At 42.1% G+C, this 15237-nt stretch overlaps 1 protein-coding gene across 1 annotated transcript in view; it reads left to right on the top strand.

Annotated features, from left to right (window-relative positions):
* The window catches only part of LOC111978446 (pro-neuregulin-3, membrane-bound isoform-like), a 528893-nt gene extending 517276 nt beyond the window's left edge, over positions 1 to 11617 (top strand). Inside the window, exon 9 of the mRNA XM_024008516.2 lies at positions 5781 to 11617. Within this exon, the coding sequence (XP_023864284.2) occupies positions 5781 to 6411 (631 nt within the window). The 3' untranslated portion in view covers positions 6412 to 11617. The remainder of the gene's footprint in view (positions 1 to 5780) is intronic.
* The last annotated feature ends 3620 nt before the right edge of the window (positions 11618 to 15237 follow it).

Below are 15237 nucleotides of genomic sequence, written 5' to 3'. Positions count from 1 at the left end.
GACACATTATATAAACTCTTTATAGTGTTTTATTTACATTTTAGAGGCGACAAGGTTGGACAGATCGAGTGAAAAAAAGCAATTTTCCCACACAACATCTCTCCTTCTCACTATCACGCATTAGTTTCGCTTCCCCACCCYCCATTTTTAAAAAGACGGGGCTTATTGCCTTCTTGAATCATGCAGAAACYGGCAGCGTGGGGGTCATGTAATTGATTCTGTTGGAAAGGGGAGAAATTGTGCTTTACAATGGTATTGACATTACAGTTGATCTGGAAGTATTACGTTTTTGGGGCGCTAAAATAAGGTCAATTGTACGGACCAAGGCGATGTACAAAGTGAGTGAGTTTACGTTAGCGAGATAGCTTGGTTTCCATTTTTCAACAAAGTTTCTAATCAATAATGCTTACTGGTATTGGATCTCATGCGTTCACTAGAAAGGGATTCGAATTACGTGAACAYGTACAACATTACTTTTTTTTACAACAAGTCTTTTCCCGAGATGTGAGGTGATTAATTTGTTTTCTGCAATATAGCTTTTAATCAGGATATTTCGTACTTTTGAGGAAAATAGGGAKGTTTTTCGACTCATACCCTGACTTTTAGAAAGGATTGCGTGATGATTAGCTTAGCAACAGTGTGACGCAGCATGACAATGTGAATGCAATTGGTCGACATTCAGCTAGGTGGAGTGTTATACTTTTCACAATTTATTTGCCACTGGGATTCCTATCTCGTCCTTTCCAAGTATCTCTGGCTAGATACTGTAGCAAGCTTGTCACGCCCTGGCCTTAGTATTCTTTGTTTTCTTTATTATTTTAGTTAGGTCAGGGTGTGACATGGGTATTTATGTGGGTTTTGTAGTGTCCAGGGTGATTGTAAGGTTTAGGGGGTTTATTTAGAGTAGTTGGCTTTATGTTTAGTATAGTTGTCTAGCTGTGTCTATGTTGTGTGTAGTTGTCTAGGAAAGTCTAWGGTTGCCTGAATGGGTTCCCAATTAGAGACAGCTGGTTTCTGTTGTCTCTGATTGGGAGCCATATTTAAGGTAGCCATAGGCTTTAGTTTGTTGTGGGGAATTGTCTATGTAGAACGTTTGTAGCCTGTGTGTGTGCACTACGTTATTTAGCTTCACGATCGTTTTGTTGTTTTGGTAGTTTGTAAGTGTTTTGTTTCGTTTTGCCTTCTTCAATAATAAAAGGAAGATGGCTTATTTTCCTCATGCTGCGTTTTGGTCCGAATCTCTTCCACACGATCGTGACAAAGCTAGCTAACATTAACTAGCTAGGTTGATGCAATCATGCTAACATGAATCATTTAGACTGAATAAATGTATTTGGCAAAAATAAAAAAGGTTAAACGATCTGCTGCTGCTACCCAAGGCCAAGGGACACTGAAGTTTCAGAAAAGGTTAGTTCAGTAATGTTCGTTGGCATATTATTTTATTTCCACTGCTGGTGATTATTCACAAATGTTTGGGGTGCAAATTTCACTGTCTTAAAAGTAAAAAAACTACAAATTCTGCTACAGAGCTGTCTACAGCGACAATATGAACACATTTCTCCAACCATAACATATGGATGGCCAATGCATAAAGAGAGAATTGATGGATTCTAGCACCATCATAACTTTCACAAATACAGAGACAAGCAGCCATCATTGTGTCTGTCTTTTTCAACTAGCTAGTGCATTGTGAAACCTACACTTATGAACTGGTAAATCAAGCTTAGTTAGAATACAGTGCAATAGAATGAGTGACATTAAATTAATTCTACTTCATGGAAAAGGGATATTAATTTCAATTAACTTTTTCAAAGTAGTTGATGTAATCATTCAATATATCAATTTTACAGGAAATCCGTTCCTACAGTTCCTTTGCCAGGGAACCAACCTCTGGTGGGCCAGATGGAGACCAGGAGGGGGAAAAAAGCATCATAGGAAGATYGGCTCATTGTAATGGCTGGAATGGGATAATTGGAACAGCGTCAAACATGTGGTTTCCATATGTTTGATGTGTTTTATACCGTTCCATTTATTCCATTCTTGACATTACAATGAGCCTGTCCTCCTATAGCTCTTCCCACCAGCTGCCACAGAAGTCTACTGTGTATAGTGATGAAGGCATCCCTGCCTTAAATAAATCTTACAGAATGAATAATTGCAATAGAGCACTGTAATTAGACGAACAAATAAGCGATTTTATGAGATAAAATGTAAAATACTTTTCTACATTGAAACCTGTCTTTTTTATTTTTCAAAGTCCACTGCTTAACATTGTCTGCGTGTGTGTATGGAGTGAAATTAATATTTAACCACTTTACAAGCTAGCTTTCTAGGTAGCTGACGCTTACAAATAAATGTGCATTTTTCTGATTGAATATGGCAAATAAAGCTATAGACTACAGCCTGACAAAATTTGCTAATTGTCACTTTATTTCTGTATTTCATTGAGTCAGATGAGGGGACTATGTTTCATGAAGCAATTAGAAGACTTTTGTTGCTGACCTCTGTGGAATGCACGTGATGTTAAGTGGGCTGACTGAAACAGTATGTAGCTATCAAAATGATTTATAATACATTATTTGTAATACCGAATATTGGTGATTCAATAGCCAATTTAATCATTACGTTACTTTTAAAACACTATCTATATTAGCTCAGTTTGGCAATAACCCAACTGGGGATCTCTGGCAACAACTGCTTGTAAGTTGTTCTTGTACATCATAACCTCTCCCTCAACCTCTCCCTCAACGTGATCAAGACAAAGGATATGATTGTGGACTACAGGAAAAGGAGGACCGAGCACGCCCCCATTCTCATCGATGGGGCTGTAGTCGAGCAGGTTGAGAGCTTCAAGTTCCTTGGTGTCAACATCACCAACAAACTATCATGTTCCAAACACACCAAGACAGTCATGCAGAGGGCACCACACAGCCTATTCCCCAACAAGAGACTGAAAAGATTTGGCATGGGTCCTCGAATCCTCAAAAAGTTATACAGCTGTACCATCGAGAGCATCATGACTGGTTACATTACTGCCTGGTATGGCAACTGTTCGGCATCCGACCGCAAGGCACTACAGAGGGTAGTGCGTACAGCCCAGTACATCACTGGGGCCAAGCTGCCTGCCATCCAGGACCTCTATACCAGGCGGTGTCAGAGGAAGGCCCTAAACATTGTCAAAGACTCCAGCCACCCTGGTCATAGACTGTTCTCTCTACTACCGCACGGCAAGCGGTACCAGAGCGCTAAGTCTAGGTCCAAACGACTTCTTAACAGCTTCTACCCCCAAGCCATAWGACCCCTGAACACCTAATGAAATGGCTACGGAGAGTATTTGCATCGCCCCCCTTTTACACTGCTGCTACTACTCTCTGTTTATTATCTATGCATAGTCCCTACATGTACATATTACCTCAATTACCTCGACTAACCGGTTCCGCCACACAATGACTCTGTACCGGTACCCCCTGTATATAGCCTCGTTGTTGTTATTTTACTGCTGCTCTTTCATTATTTGTTACTTTTATTTTTGGTTTTTTACTTATCTATTTTTTACTTAACACTTGTTTTTCTTAAAACTGCATTGTTGGTTAAGGGCTTGTAAGTGAGCATTTCACTGTATTCGGCGCATGTGAAAAATAACATTTGATTTGATTTGATAATAATTATATGTCTGCATAGCATTTTTGTCTTTGTTTTGGCAGATTAACTCATGTTTATTTCTATAAAGGCCCAGCATTCAAACAAAGATTCCTCCCTGGCCACCASTGCATATTTCCTAACTATGTTTGCATATAATGACAATACAATCTGAAAACTATGCTGGCATTATTTTGTCCATTATTTAATAGTTTAATATATTATATTCATAGAAATATTTATATTTGTTAGTAGCCATAATTTATCAATTGCACCACACAGGCTTCTATATTGAACCATTTTACGTTCAGTGAAGAAGCACACCTAGGGTTCTTACCAAAGAAGCCTATAAAAGAGTTCTATATAGAACTTTTAAGGTTTTCAGATTTGAAGCAAGTGATAGAACCCTTTTTGGTTCTATATGGAACCTTTTTTTTCTAAGAGTGTATACAAAGATAATGAGCTGAGAGCCATAGACTGTTCCTCGATTGTGTCACGTTCCTGACCTTATTTCCCTTGTTTTGTATTTATTTAGTATGGTCAGGGCGTGAGTTGGGGTGGGTTGTCTATGTGTGTTTTTCTATGTTGGAGTTTTGTGTTCGGCCTGGTATGATACTCAATCAGAGGTAGCTGTCAATCGTTGTCCCTGATTGAGAATCATACTTAGGCAGCCTGGGTTTCACGTTTGGTTTGTGGGTGTTTGTTTCCTGTGTCAGTGTTTGTGCCACACGGGACTGTTACGGTTAGTTCTTTTGTTATTTTGMATRGTGTCTTGTTTTCGTGGATATTAAAATCATGGAAACTTACCACTCTGCACATTGGTCCTCCGATCCTTCTCGCCTCTCCTCGTCCGAGGAGGAGGAAGAAATAGACTGCGTTTACATGAGACGATATTACAGAGAGGATGTGTTGCTCTATTGTGAGATAGCTTATGCACGTCACAAAGAGAAAAAGAAGAGAGCAAAAAAAATCTATATTAGATATTCAACAACACAATCACTTTGAAGTGTTTTGTGAAGTCATGACCAAATGTCGATATTAATGGGATATTATTGAACGTTGATGACTTTGTTAATAATCCTAGATACTCAGATGTGTCAAAACACATTGTTGCTGATTTAAATATTCATGGTTGCTCCATTTCTTAAAGTATCCCCATTTCATGTGTCAAATGAATAATGTAGTGTCTGAACTCCCTCTTACCTCTCCCAACTAATAATCCAGTTCATACTTTGTGAGAGTTTGGCTAGATAAAGACATGAAAGAGAAATGTCAAGCTCATCTTTTCCTTTGTGTGCTCTTCATGCCTCTGAGATGGCAAGGTGAATTTTGTCTCCCTGAGTATCCTTGTTTTGTTTGGGCAGTTGCTTTAAAGGCTTGAGTTAAAATGAAACTCAAAACATGACCTTTTCTTGAAGGAAATGAGTACACATTGGGAATTGACAGCAATTGTAATTTCCTTCTCTCTCTCTGTCTGTCTGTCTGTCTGTCTGGTCTGTCTGTCTGTCTGTCTGTCTGTCTGTCTGTCTGTCTGTCTGTCTGTCTGTCTGTCTGTCTGTCTGTCTGTCTGTCTGTCTGTCTGTCTGTGTCTGCCTGCCTGCCTGCCTGCTGCCTGCCTGCCTGCGCCTGCCTGCCTGCCTGCTGCCTGCCTGCCTGCTGCTGCCTGCCTGCCTGCCTGCCTGCCTGCCTGCCTGCCTGCCTGCCTGCCTGCCTGCCTGCCTGCCTGCCTGCCCTGCCTGCCCTGCCTGCCTGCCTGCCTGCCTGCCTGCCTGCCTGCCTGCCTGCTCTGCCTGCCTGCCTGCCTGCTGCTCCTGCCTGCCTGCCTGCCTGCCTGCCTGCCTGCCTGCCTGCCTGCCTGCCTGCCTGCCTGCCTGCCTGCCTGCCTGCCTGCCCTGCCTGCCCTGCCTGCCTGCCTGCCTGCCTGCCTGCCTGCCTGCCTGCCTGCCTGCCTGCCTGCCTGCCTGCCTGCCTGCGCCTGCCTGCCTGCCTGCCTGCCTGCCTGCCTGCCTGCCTGCCTGCCTGCCTGCCTGCCGCTGCCTGCCTGCCTGCCTGCCTCGCCTGCCTGCCTGCCCTGCCTGCCTGCCTGCCCTGCCTGCCTGCCTGCCTGTCTGTCTGTCTGTTGCCGCTCTTCCCTCCTTCAGGTACCAGATTGTGAGGGCTGGGAGCGACCCGCGACAGGATGCCTTTCTAAATATGCAACCCCCCATGTTGATTGAGCGGTCATGGGAGAGCAGGGTGGAGGTGCGCTGCAGTCTTCTGGACCAGGGCCAGGACCATGATATCTCCACTTCTACCAGGAACCTCAGGTGCCCCAGACATCCCAGCCTCTCATCACCTCCTCCATTTCAGACCTGCTCCATCCCCATCATCCCCTCGGTCCAGGGCAACCAGGAGGAGGTCTCCTGTTTGCAAACGGCCACCACAGGCTCAGCCACCTGCAGCGCCACGCCCGGTATAGAAGTAGGAGGAGGATGCTCCCTCATCACGCTGCACCACACCTCCACCTCCTGCTCCTCCTCTACTGGGGGCCAGCAGCAGGATGAGATGGCCCTTATCCTGGAGGAGGCCCAGGAGCATCTCAGGGCTCTGACTCTGGCCAACAGGAAGCAGGAAGAAAGCTGCGGCTTTTCCCCTTCACCGCCCAGAGAGACTGTGTGCTTCCTGACACTCAATGGCGGAGGAGTGAGGGGTTTGAGCCCTAATGGACCTATTGAGACCCAGTTACTGAGCCCTAGAGAACCCCACACAGACTCAACTCAGCCCTGCCAATGAGACTGTATAAGCCCTAACGTCCTGTCTGGATCTACAGTAAAACCACCCTGGTGTCTTGAAATCCAGACTGCAGAGACTTCTTTATCAGAGGGATGAGATGAAACTCAATAGAGAAAAAATATAATGAAAAAAAACAATGTGCATACTGTATGGAAGAATGAACAGAGGTATGGTCTATGAAGTTATGAAGATAGCAATTATGTATATGCATTTATTTAATGCTTCTTCTTAGACAAAATAAACCAAATAGTCTGTCATCTCCATGGTGTTTTTAATTGTAAAAAATATATATACAGTTGAAGTCAGAAGTTTACATATACCTTAGCCAAATACATTTAAACTCAGTTTTTCACAATTCCTGACATTTAATCCTAGTAAAAATTCCCTGTCTTCGGTCAGTTAGGATCACCACTTTATTTTAAGAATGTGAAATTCTTTATTTCAGCTTTTATTTCAGCTTTTATTTCTTTCATCACATTCCCAGTGGGTCAGAAGTTTACATACACTCAATTAGTATTTGTATTTCCACAAGCTTCCCACAATAACCTGCGTGAATTTTGGCCCATTCCTCCTGATAGAGCTGGTGTAATTGAGTCAGGTTTGTAGGCCTCCTTGCTCGCACACACATTTTCAGTTCTGCCCACACATTTTCTATAGGATTGAGGTCAGGGCTTTGTGATGGCCACTCCAATACCTTGACTTTGTTGTCCTTAAGCCAGTTTGCCACAACTGTGTAAGTATGGTTGGGATCATTGTCCATTTGGAAGACCCATTTGCGACGAAGCTTTAACTTCCTGACTGATATCTTGAGATGTTGCTTCAATATATCCACATACTTTTCCTTCCTCATGAAGCCATTTATTTTGTGAAGTAGCAGCAAAGCACCCCCACAACATGATGCTGCCACCCCCGTGCTTCACGGTTAGGATGGTGTTCTTCGGCTTGCAAGCTTCCCCCTTTTTCTTCCAAACACAACYATGGTCATTATGGCCAAACAGTTTTATTTTTGTTTCATCAGACCAGAGGACATTTCTCCAAAAGTACGATCTTTGTCCCCATGTGCAGTTGCAAACCGTAGTCTGGCTTTTTTATGGGGGTTTTGGAGCAGTAGCTTCTTCCTTGCTGAGCGGCCTTTCAGGTTATGTCGATATAGGACTCATTTTACTGTGGATATAGATACTTTTGTACCTGTTTCCTCCAGCATCTTCACAAGGTCCTTTGCTGTTGTTCTGGGATTGATTTGCACTTTTCGCACCAAAGTACATCCATCTCTAGGAGACAGAACGCATCTCCTTCCTGAGCGCTATGACGGCTGTGTGGTCCCATGATGTTTGTACTTGCGTACTATTGTTTGTACAGATGAACGTGGTACCTTCAGGCGTTTGGAAATTGCTCCCAAGGATGAACCAGACTTGTGGAGGTCAGAATTTTTTTTCTGAGGTCTTGGCTGATTTCTTTTGATTTTCCCATGATGCAAAGAGGCACTGAGTTTGAAGGTAGGCCTTGAAAAACATCCACAGGTATATCTCCAATTTACTCCAATTATGTCAATTAGCCTATCAGAAGCTTCTAAAGCCATAACATCATTTTCTGGAATTTTCCAAGCTGTTTAAAGGCACAGTCAACTTAGTGTATGTACACTTCTGACCCACTTGAATTGTGATACAGTGAATTATATGTGAAATAATTTGTCTGTAAAAATTTTTGGGAAAGATTACTTGTGTCATGTACAAAGTAGATGTCCTAACCGACTTGCCAAAACTATAGTTTGTTAACAAGAAATTTGTGGAGTGGTTGAAAAACGAATTTTAATGACTCCAACCTAAGTGTATGTAAACTTCCGACTTCAACTGTATATATACAGTACCAGTCAAAAGTTTGGACAAGGGTTTTTCTATATTTTCTTTCAAGGGTTTTTCTATATTTTTACAAGTTTCTACATTGTAGAATAATACTGAAGACATTAAAACTGTGAAATAACACATATGGAATCATGTAATAACCATAAAATATATTTTATAGTTGAGATTCTTCAAAGTAGCCACCCTTTGCCTTGATGACAGCTATGCACACTCTTGGCATTCTCTCAATCGCCTTCACCTGGAATGCTTTTCTAACAGACTTGAAGGAGTTCCCACACATGCTGAGCACTTGTTGCCTGTTTTTCCTTCACTCTGCAGTTCAACTCATCCCAAACTATCTCAATTGGGTTGATGTTGGGCGATTGTGGAGGCCAGGTCATCTGATGCATCACTCTGTCACTCTCCTTCTTGGTCAAATAGCCCTTACACAGCGTGGAGGTTTGTTGGGTCATTGTCCTGTTGAAAAACAAATGAGAGTCCCACTAAGCTCAAACCAAATGAGATGACGTATTGCTACAGAATGCTGTGTTAACCATGCTGGTTAAGTGTGCCTTAAATTCTAAATAAATCACAGACCTTGTCACCAGCAAAGCACCCCCACACCATCACACCTCCTTTTCCATGCTTCCAGGTGGGAATCACACGTGGAGACATCCGTTCACCTACTCTGCGTCTCACAAAGACACGCCGGTTTGAACCAAAAATCTCAAATTTGGACTCATCAGACCAAAGAACAGATTTCCACTGGTCTAATATCCATTGTTCGTGTTTCTTGGCCCAAGCAAGTCTCGTCTTATTATTGGTGTCCTTTAGTAGTGGTTTCTTTGTAGCAATTRGACCATGAAGGCCTGATTCACGCATTCTCCTCTGAACAGTTGATGTTGAGATGTGTCTGTTACTTGTGTGTGTCTGCATTTATTTGGGCTGCAATTTCTGAGGCTGGTAACTCTAATGAACTTATCCTCTGCAGCAGAGGTAACTCTGGATCTTCCTTTCCTGTGGCGATCCTCATGATCGCCTCATGAGAGCCAGCTTCATCATAGCGTTTGATGGTTTTTGTGACTGCACTTGAAGAAAATGTCTGCATTGACTGACCTTCTTAAAGTAATGATGGACTATCATTTCTCTTTGCTTATTTCAGCTGTTCTTGACATAATATGGACTTGGTCTTTTACCAAATAGGGCTATCTTCTGTATACCACCCCTACCTTGTCACAACAGAACTGATTGGCTCAAACTCATTAAGAAGGAAAGAAATTCCACAAATTAACTTTTAACAAGGCACACCAGTAAATTGAAATGCATTCCAGGTGACTACCTCATGAAGCTGGTTGAGGGAATGCCAAGAGTGTACAAAGCTGTCATCAAGGCAAACGGTGGCTACTTTGAAGAATCTCAAGTATAAAATATATTGTTTAACACTTCTTTGGTTACTACATGATTCCATATGTGTTATTTCATAGTGTTGATGTCTTCACTATTATTCTACAATGTAGAAAATAGTCAAAATAAAGAAAAACCCTTGAATGAGTAGGTGCTCTAAAACTTCTGACTGGTAGTGTATATATACACTATATATATATATATGGTTATAAATATATGGAATTTGAAAGGTGACCAAGTTCAGTTGAGGAATACAGGAAATGTACCTTTTTCCCTTTTTTGTAAGAATTCCTCCACATTTTACAGGCTTTGAGCAAGGTTGTATGTACCCCATGCAGCCTTACCCCTCCATTTTGCTACCTGTTGTGAACCGAAGATAAACATGGCTGCCAGAGCAACAGTGTCTACTCTAAAACAAACTCTCAACTACCTTTGTGAGTCTACCCAGCTAAGGATTATAACAGTCCTCCTTTGCATTGGATATACCACAGCAGTACATTGAGGAACAATTGCAGACTGATATAAAGAGACTTTTGCAGATAACCTACTCCAGGTGTACCCAGTGTTGATAAGACAAACCTGATAGTAACACGGTTGGATAGTTTGGTGTCTTATTCCTTTTTTGTATGTGAGTGGATTTCCGTCTCTGCTGACCACGTCGTATGTTTAGCATGGGTGTTATTTCCTCTGTTTAACCCCACACAACCCTGAGTACACACACAAACACATTCCCTCACCACACAACAACATGTACCAGTGTGTTGGGGGTACACAGCGATGGAAGGACCAAGGACAACACGCCAGAGGAAGTGGAGGAGTTTCTGTGTTTTCTTTTCATATTGTTCGTGATGAACAATCAGCTGCTTTCTGGGGTAAGGGAAGACTGGAAAGGGGTGTTAAAGAAAAACGTTTTTGTGCTACCTATGGATTGCGGACGTCAATTAATTTTTTTCATTTARAATCAAATGTTAAAAAAAGAATAATGATGGAGATTCTGTAGCTGTTGATTGTTTGATTGTTTTCAATGGTTCTACCCCCCCTACCCTCCCCAACCCATGAAATTGTGCATGCAGATACTATTTGTTTTCAGATTAACACCAATATTCTGTAGTGATTTGCTGATCTAGCTCACGATGCCTGGAATTTCACATTCATATCAAATATGCCCTATCGGAGAGGTTTTTAAGCAGGCCATAGTTTTCCAGGGCTTTGGTAGATGCAGGGTAGGGTTTCATACAGCCAACAACCCTTACAGAGGTTTTTTTAATGTTATTTTAAAGTTATATTATTGCTAGTGATCTCCCGAAATGAGGTCAAGCGAGACATAGCAGTAATAATAACCATTGGAGGTTTACAGATAAAAGCGAGTGATTTATGTGAAGGGCATATCCATTTGATGTTTAACAAACTGAACGTAAATCATGCTGCATGATGTACTTCAAGCATTGGCGACCAACAGTCCCATTTTGGTCATCAGACATCAAGTGGAAATGTGCCATTATCTGTAAACCTCTAAAGCTTTTTACTTTACCTGCAACCATTTGCAATCCATTTTCAATGGTGGGTATTGAAATCATACATGCTCTAATGTACATCCACCCTGCTGAATGGGTTTTGCAATCATGAAAACGAATTTTAAGTACGGCATCTCTCGTTTCCACTCTGAACATCTGAACACTACATTACATGTGCCAATAATTGAACACTTGTCTGCTACACTCCACTTATTTCCGTTAACTTTAAATAAAAAGGGCCAGCCATATGACCGCCTGTCTTGAAATTATAAAAAAAACTCATTGCCCTTTTCTGCAAATGATTCCAGACTAGGGTGAACACGTCAGGCTTTCTATATTAGAGTTCCTCACTTTTGAAGTTTCTCTAGACATTTGTATGTCTGTGAATCTATGTGTATGCTTATGCATTTCTGAGTGTGTGTGTTTTTTTTCTTCTCCAAATCAGAGTGCTTAGTTGGAATGTTGTGTGTGTTGTGTGTGTGTTGTGTTGTGTGTGTGTGTGTGTGTGTGTGTGTGTTGTGTGTGTGTTGTGTGTGTGTGTGTGTGTTGTGTGTGTGTGTGTGTGTGTGTGTGTGTGTGTGTGTGTGTGTGTGTGTGTGTGTGTGTGTGTGTGTGTGTGTGTGTGTGTGTGTGTGTGTGTGTGCGTGCGTGCATGGGTTTGTGTATGCATGACTCCTTGCATGCTTTTGGTTATATGAGTTAATACAGTGTATACGTGGGCTCATAGTGTATGTTTAAGTAGTGGACAGTGGACAGACGGTAGTAGAGAGGTTAGGTGTTGATGGCAGGGTTAGACCATACGGGCCAGACAGATAAGTCTAGCTTGATCCACAAAGACCTCTGACTGCCAGGGAAAGCAACCCCATGGCTGTGTGAACTGCATGCCTATCAGAGACTGGGAGGCCAAGTACACTGTCTACTATCCCCACAAATCGCTAGAGCAGTTTACAGCCAATGCCAGTGATGCAGAGCCTTTTATCCCATACCCTGATAAATGTGGGGGTGTAATCTGAGTTTTTGTGAGTTTTTTTGTGAGAATATACCTTATCAGGTTTGTTCTTCTGAGACAAATCCAGGTTGGGGGGGGGGGGGGGGGTCCAAGGTGCAATCTCACAGCAGGAAAAGTATTGATCATTGCTAATTTCCATTTCAAAAGGCCTGTGTTTCTTACTCTAAAGTTTGTTCAGTGCTGTGCAGTGAGGCATATAGAAAAATGAATCCTTTGTGAAGATTCTGAGCCAGTGGATGGTAAACCTTTGTGTAAAGCTTTCAAAAATAGAGTGACGGAGCAAGGAAAGAAACAATCTATTATGGCTGTACTTTTACCTATTGTGTTTGTGTGTGTGTGTGTGTGTGTGTGTGTGTGTGTGTGTGTGTGTGTGTGTGTGTGTGTGTGTGTGTGTGTGTGTGTGTGTGTGTGTGTGTGGTGTGTGTGTGTGTGTGTGTGTTGTGTGTGGGTGAGTGAGTGAGTGAGTGAGTGAGTGAGTGAGTGAGTGAGTGAGTGAGTGGTGAGTGAGTGAGTGAGTGAGTGAGTGAGTGAAGTGGAGTGAGTGATAGTGAAGTGAGTGAGTGAAGTAGTGAGTGAGTGAGTGAGTGAGTGAGTGAGTGTGAAATGCATTAGTAATGTTCGTCAGGCTCAGTGTACCAATGTATGCATGACTAGGGCTGGAACTCATCTTCAGTCACAGGATGTTCTGATTACTCAAGTATTCATTCAGAAATGTCTAGGTCACATATTGAATTGACTGTGCACTCAAATATTAAGGTTTAGAGGTGGTCAAATGGTAAAAGTGTTACAATAACCAGTCAACAAAACTATTACATACATTCTAATGAAAATAATCAGGGCAGAGCTAGATTTGAGATCAGCATGGGATTATGGCTAGATGGATTTCAATGTAAAATGTCAGACACGGTTTGATAACCTTGGTTTCAGCCAAGTGTCCCTCAAATAATATTATAGATAATTGAACCGACATCCTTTTCATTGTTATAAGTATGTGACAAGTGGTTGTTACATAGTTGTTATACAATGATTACACACAATTGACATGCAGTTACATGATGATTTAGCATCCGGACATAAAGTGTGAACTAAGGTTGTTTTGACCCACTGTTGCCTCAATGTGTGTGAATTACTCAGTCATTCTATGACAGCGCTGTCAGACAACTACAGTGGGGAGAACAAGTATTTGATACACTGGCCATTTTGTAGGTTTTCCTACTTACAAAGCATGTAGAGGTCTGTAATTTATTATCATAGGTACACTTCAACTGTGAGTGATGGAATCTAAAACAAAAATCCAGAAAATCACATTGTATGATTTTTAAGTAATAATTAGCAATTAATTGCATGACATAAGTATTTGATCACCTACCAACCAGTAAGAATTCCGCTCTCACAGACCTGTTAGTTTTTCTTTAAGAAGCCCTCCTGTTCTCCACTCATTACCTGTATTAACTGCACCTGTCTGAACTTGTCACCTGTATAAAAGACACCTGTCTACACACTCAATCAAACAGACTCCAACCTCTTCACAATGGCCAAGACCAGAGAAATGTGTAAGGACATCAGGGATACAATTGTAGACCTGCACAAGCTGGGATGGGCTACAGGACAATAGGCAAGCAGCTTGGTGAGAAGGCAACAACTGTTGGCACAATTATTAGAAAATGGAAGAAGTTCAAGATGACGGTCAATCACCCTCGGTCTGGGGCTCCATGCAAGATCTCACCTCGTGGGGCATAATGATCATGAGGAAGGTGAGGGATCAGCCCAGAACTACACGGCAGGACCTGGTCAATGACCTGAAGAGAGCTGGGACCACAGTCTCAAAGAAAACCATTAGTAACACACTACGCCGTCATGGATAAAAATCCTGCAGCGCACGCAAGGTCCCCCTGCTCAAGCCAGCGCATGTCCAGGCCCGTCTGAAGTTTGCCAATGACCATCTGGATGATCCAGAGGAGGAATGGGAGAAGGTCATGTGGTCTGATGAGACAAAAATAGAGCTTTTTTGGTCTAAACTCCACTAGCCGTGTTTGGAGGAAGAAGAAGGATGAGTACAACCCCAAGAACACCATCCCAACTTGTGAAGCATGGAGGTGGAAACATCATTCTTTGGGGATGCTTTTCTGCAAAGGGACAGGACGACTGCACCGTATTGAGGGAGGATGGATGGGGCCATGTATCGCGAGATCTTGGCCAACAACCTCCTTCCCTCAGTAAGAGCATTGAAATGGGTCGTGGCTGGGTCTTCCAGCATGACAACGACCCAAAAACACACAGCCAGGGCAACTAAGGAGTGGCTCCGTAAGAAGCATCTCAAGGTCCTGGAGTGGCCTAGCCAGTCTCCAGACCTGAACCCAATAGAACATTTTTGGAGGGAGGCTGAAAGTCCGTATTGCCCAGCGACAGCCCCGAAACCTGAAGGATCTGGAGAAGGTCTGTATGGAGGAGTGGGCCAAAATCCCTGCTGCAGTGTGTACAAACCTGGTCAAGAACTACAGGAAACGTATGATCTCTGTAATTGCAAACAAAGGGTTTCTGTACCAAATATTAAGTCTGCTTTTCTGATATATCAAATACTTATGTCATGCAATAAAATGCAGATTAATTACTTAAAAATCATACAATGGGATTTTCTGGATTTTTTTTTAGATTCCGCTCTCACAGTGAAGTGTACCTATGATAAAAATGACCAGACCTCTACATGCTTTGTAAGTAGGAAAACCTGCAAAATCGGCAGTGTATCAAATACTTTTTCTCCCCACTGTATATGGATTAGGCTATATATACATTATCCTTTAGCTTCATATCATGTCACTGCAAATGTTCATGTTTGAAATAAGCATGGATCTAAAATGGGTCTTGAAATCCACGTTTTTAACTCGAGAGATGTTCCATGCGCGAGTGTGTGTGTTAACTTATAGAGTTTCCCTAAAATATCCTGGCTAATTTAAAACATATTCCAGTTGTGATATGAAAAACAGTCTTATTTTTATTCATGGCAGTGAAAAACCTTATTTCAGTGATACCCCTAAAAAAATGATATAATGGATTTTTG

Source organism: Salvelinus sp. IW2-2015, linkage group LG18, assembly GCF_002910315.2.
Source record: "Salvelinus sp. IW2-2015 linkage group LG18, ASM291031v2, whole genome shotgun sequence".
NCBI lineage: Eukaryota > Metazoa > Chordata > Actinopteri > Salmoniformes > Salmonidae > Salvelinus > Salvelinus sp. IW2-2015.
The sequence above is the reverse complement of the archived record's forward strand: the minus strand, read 5'-3'. Positions and strand labels throughout refer to the sequence as shown.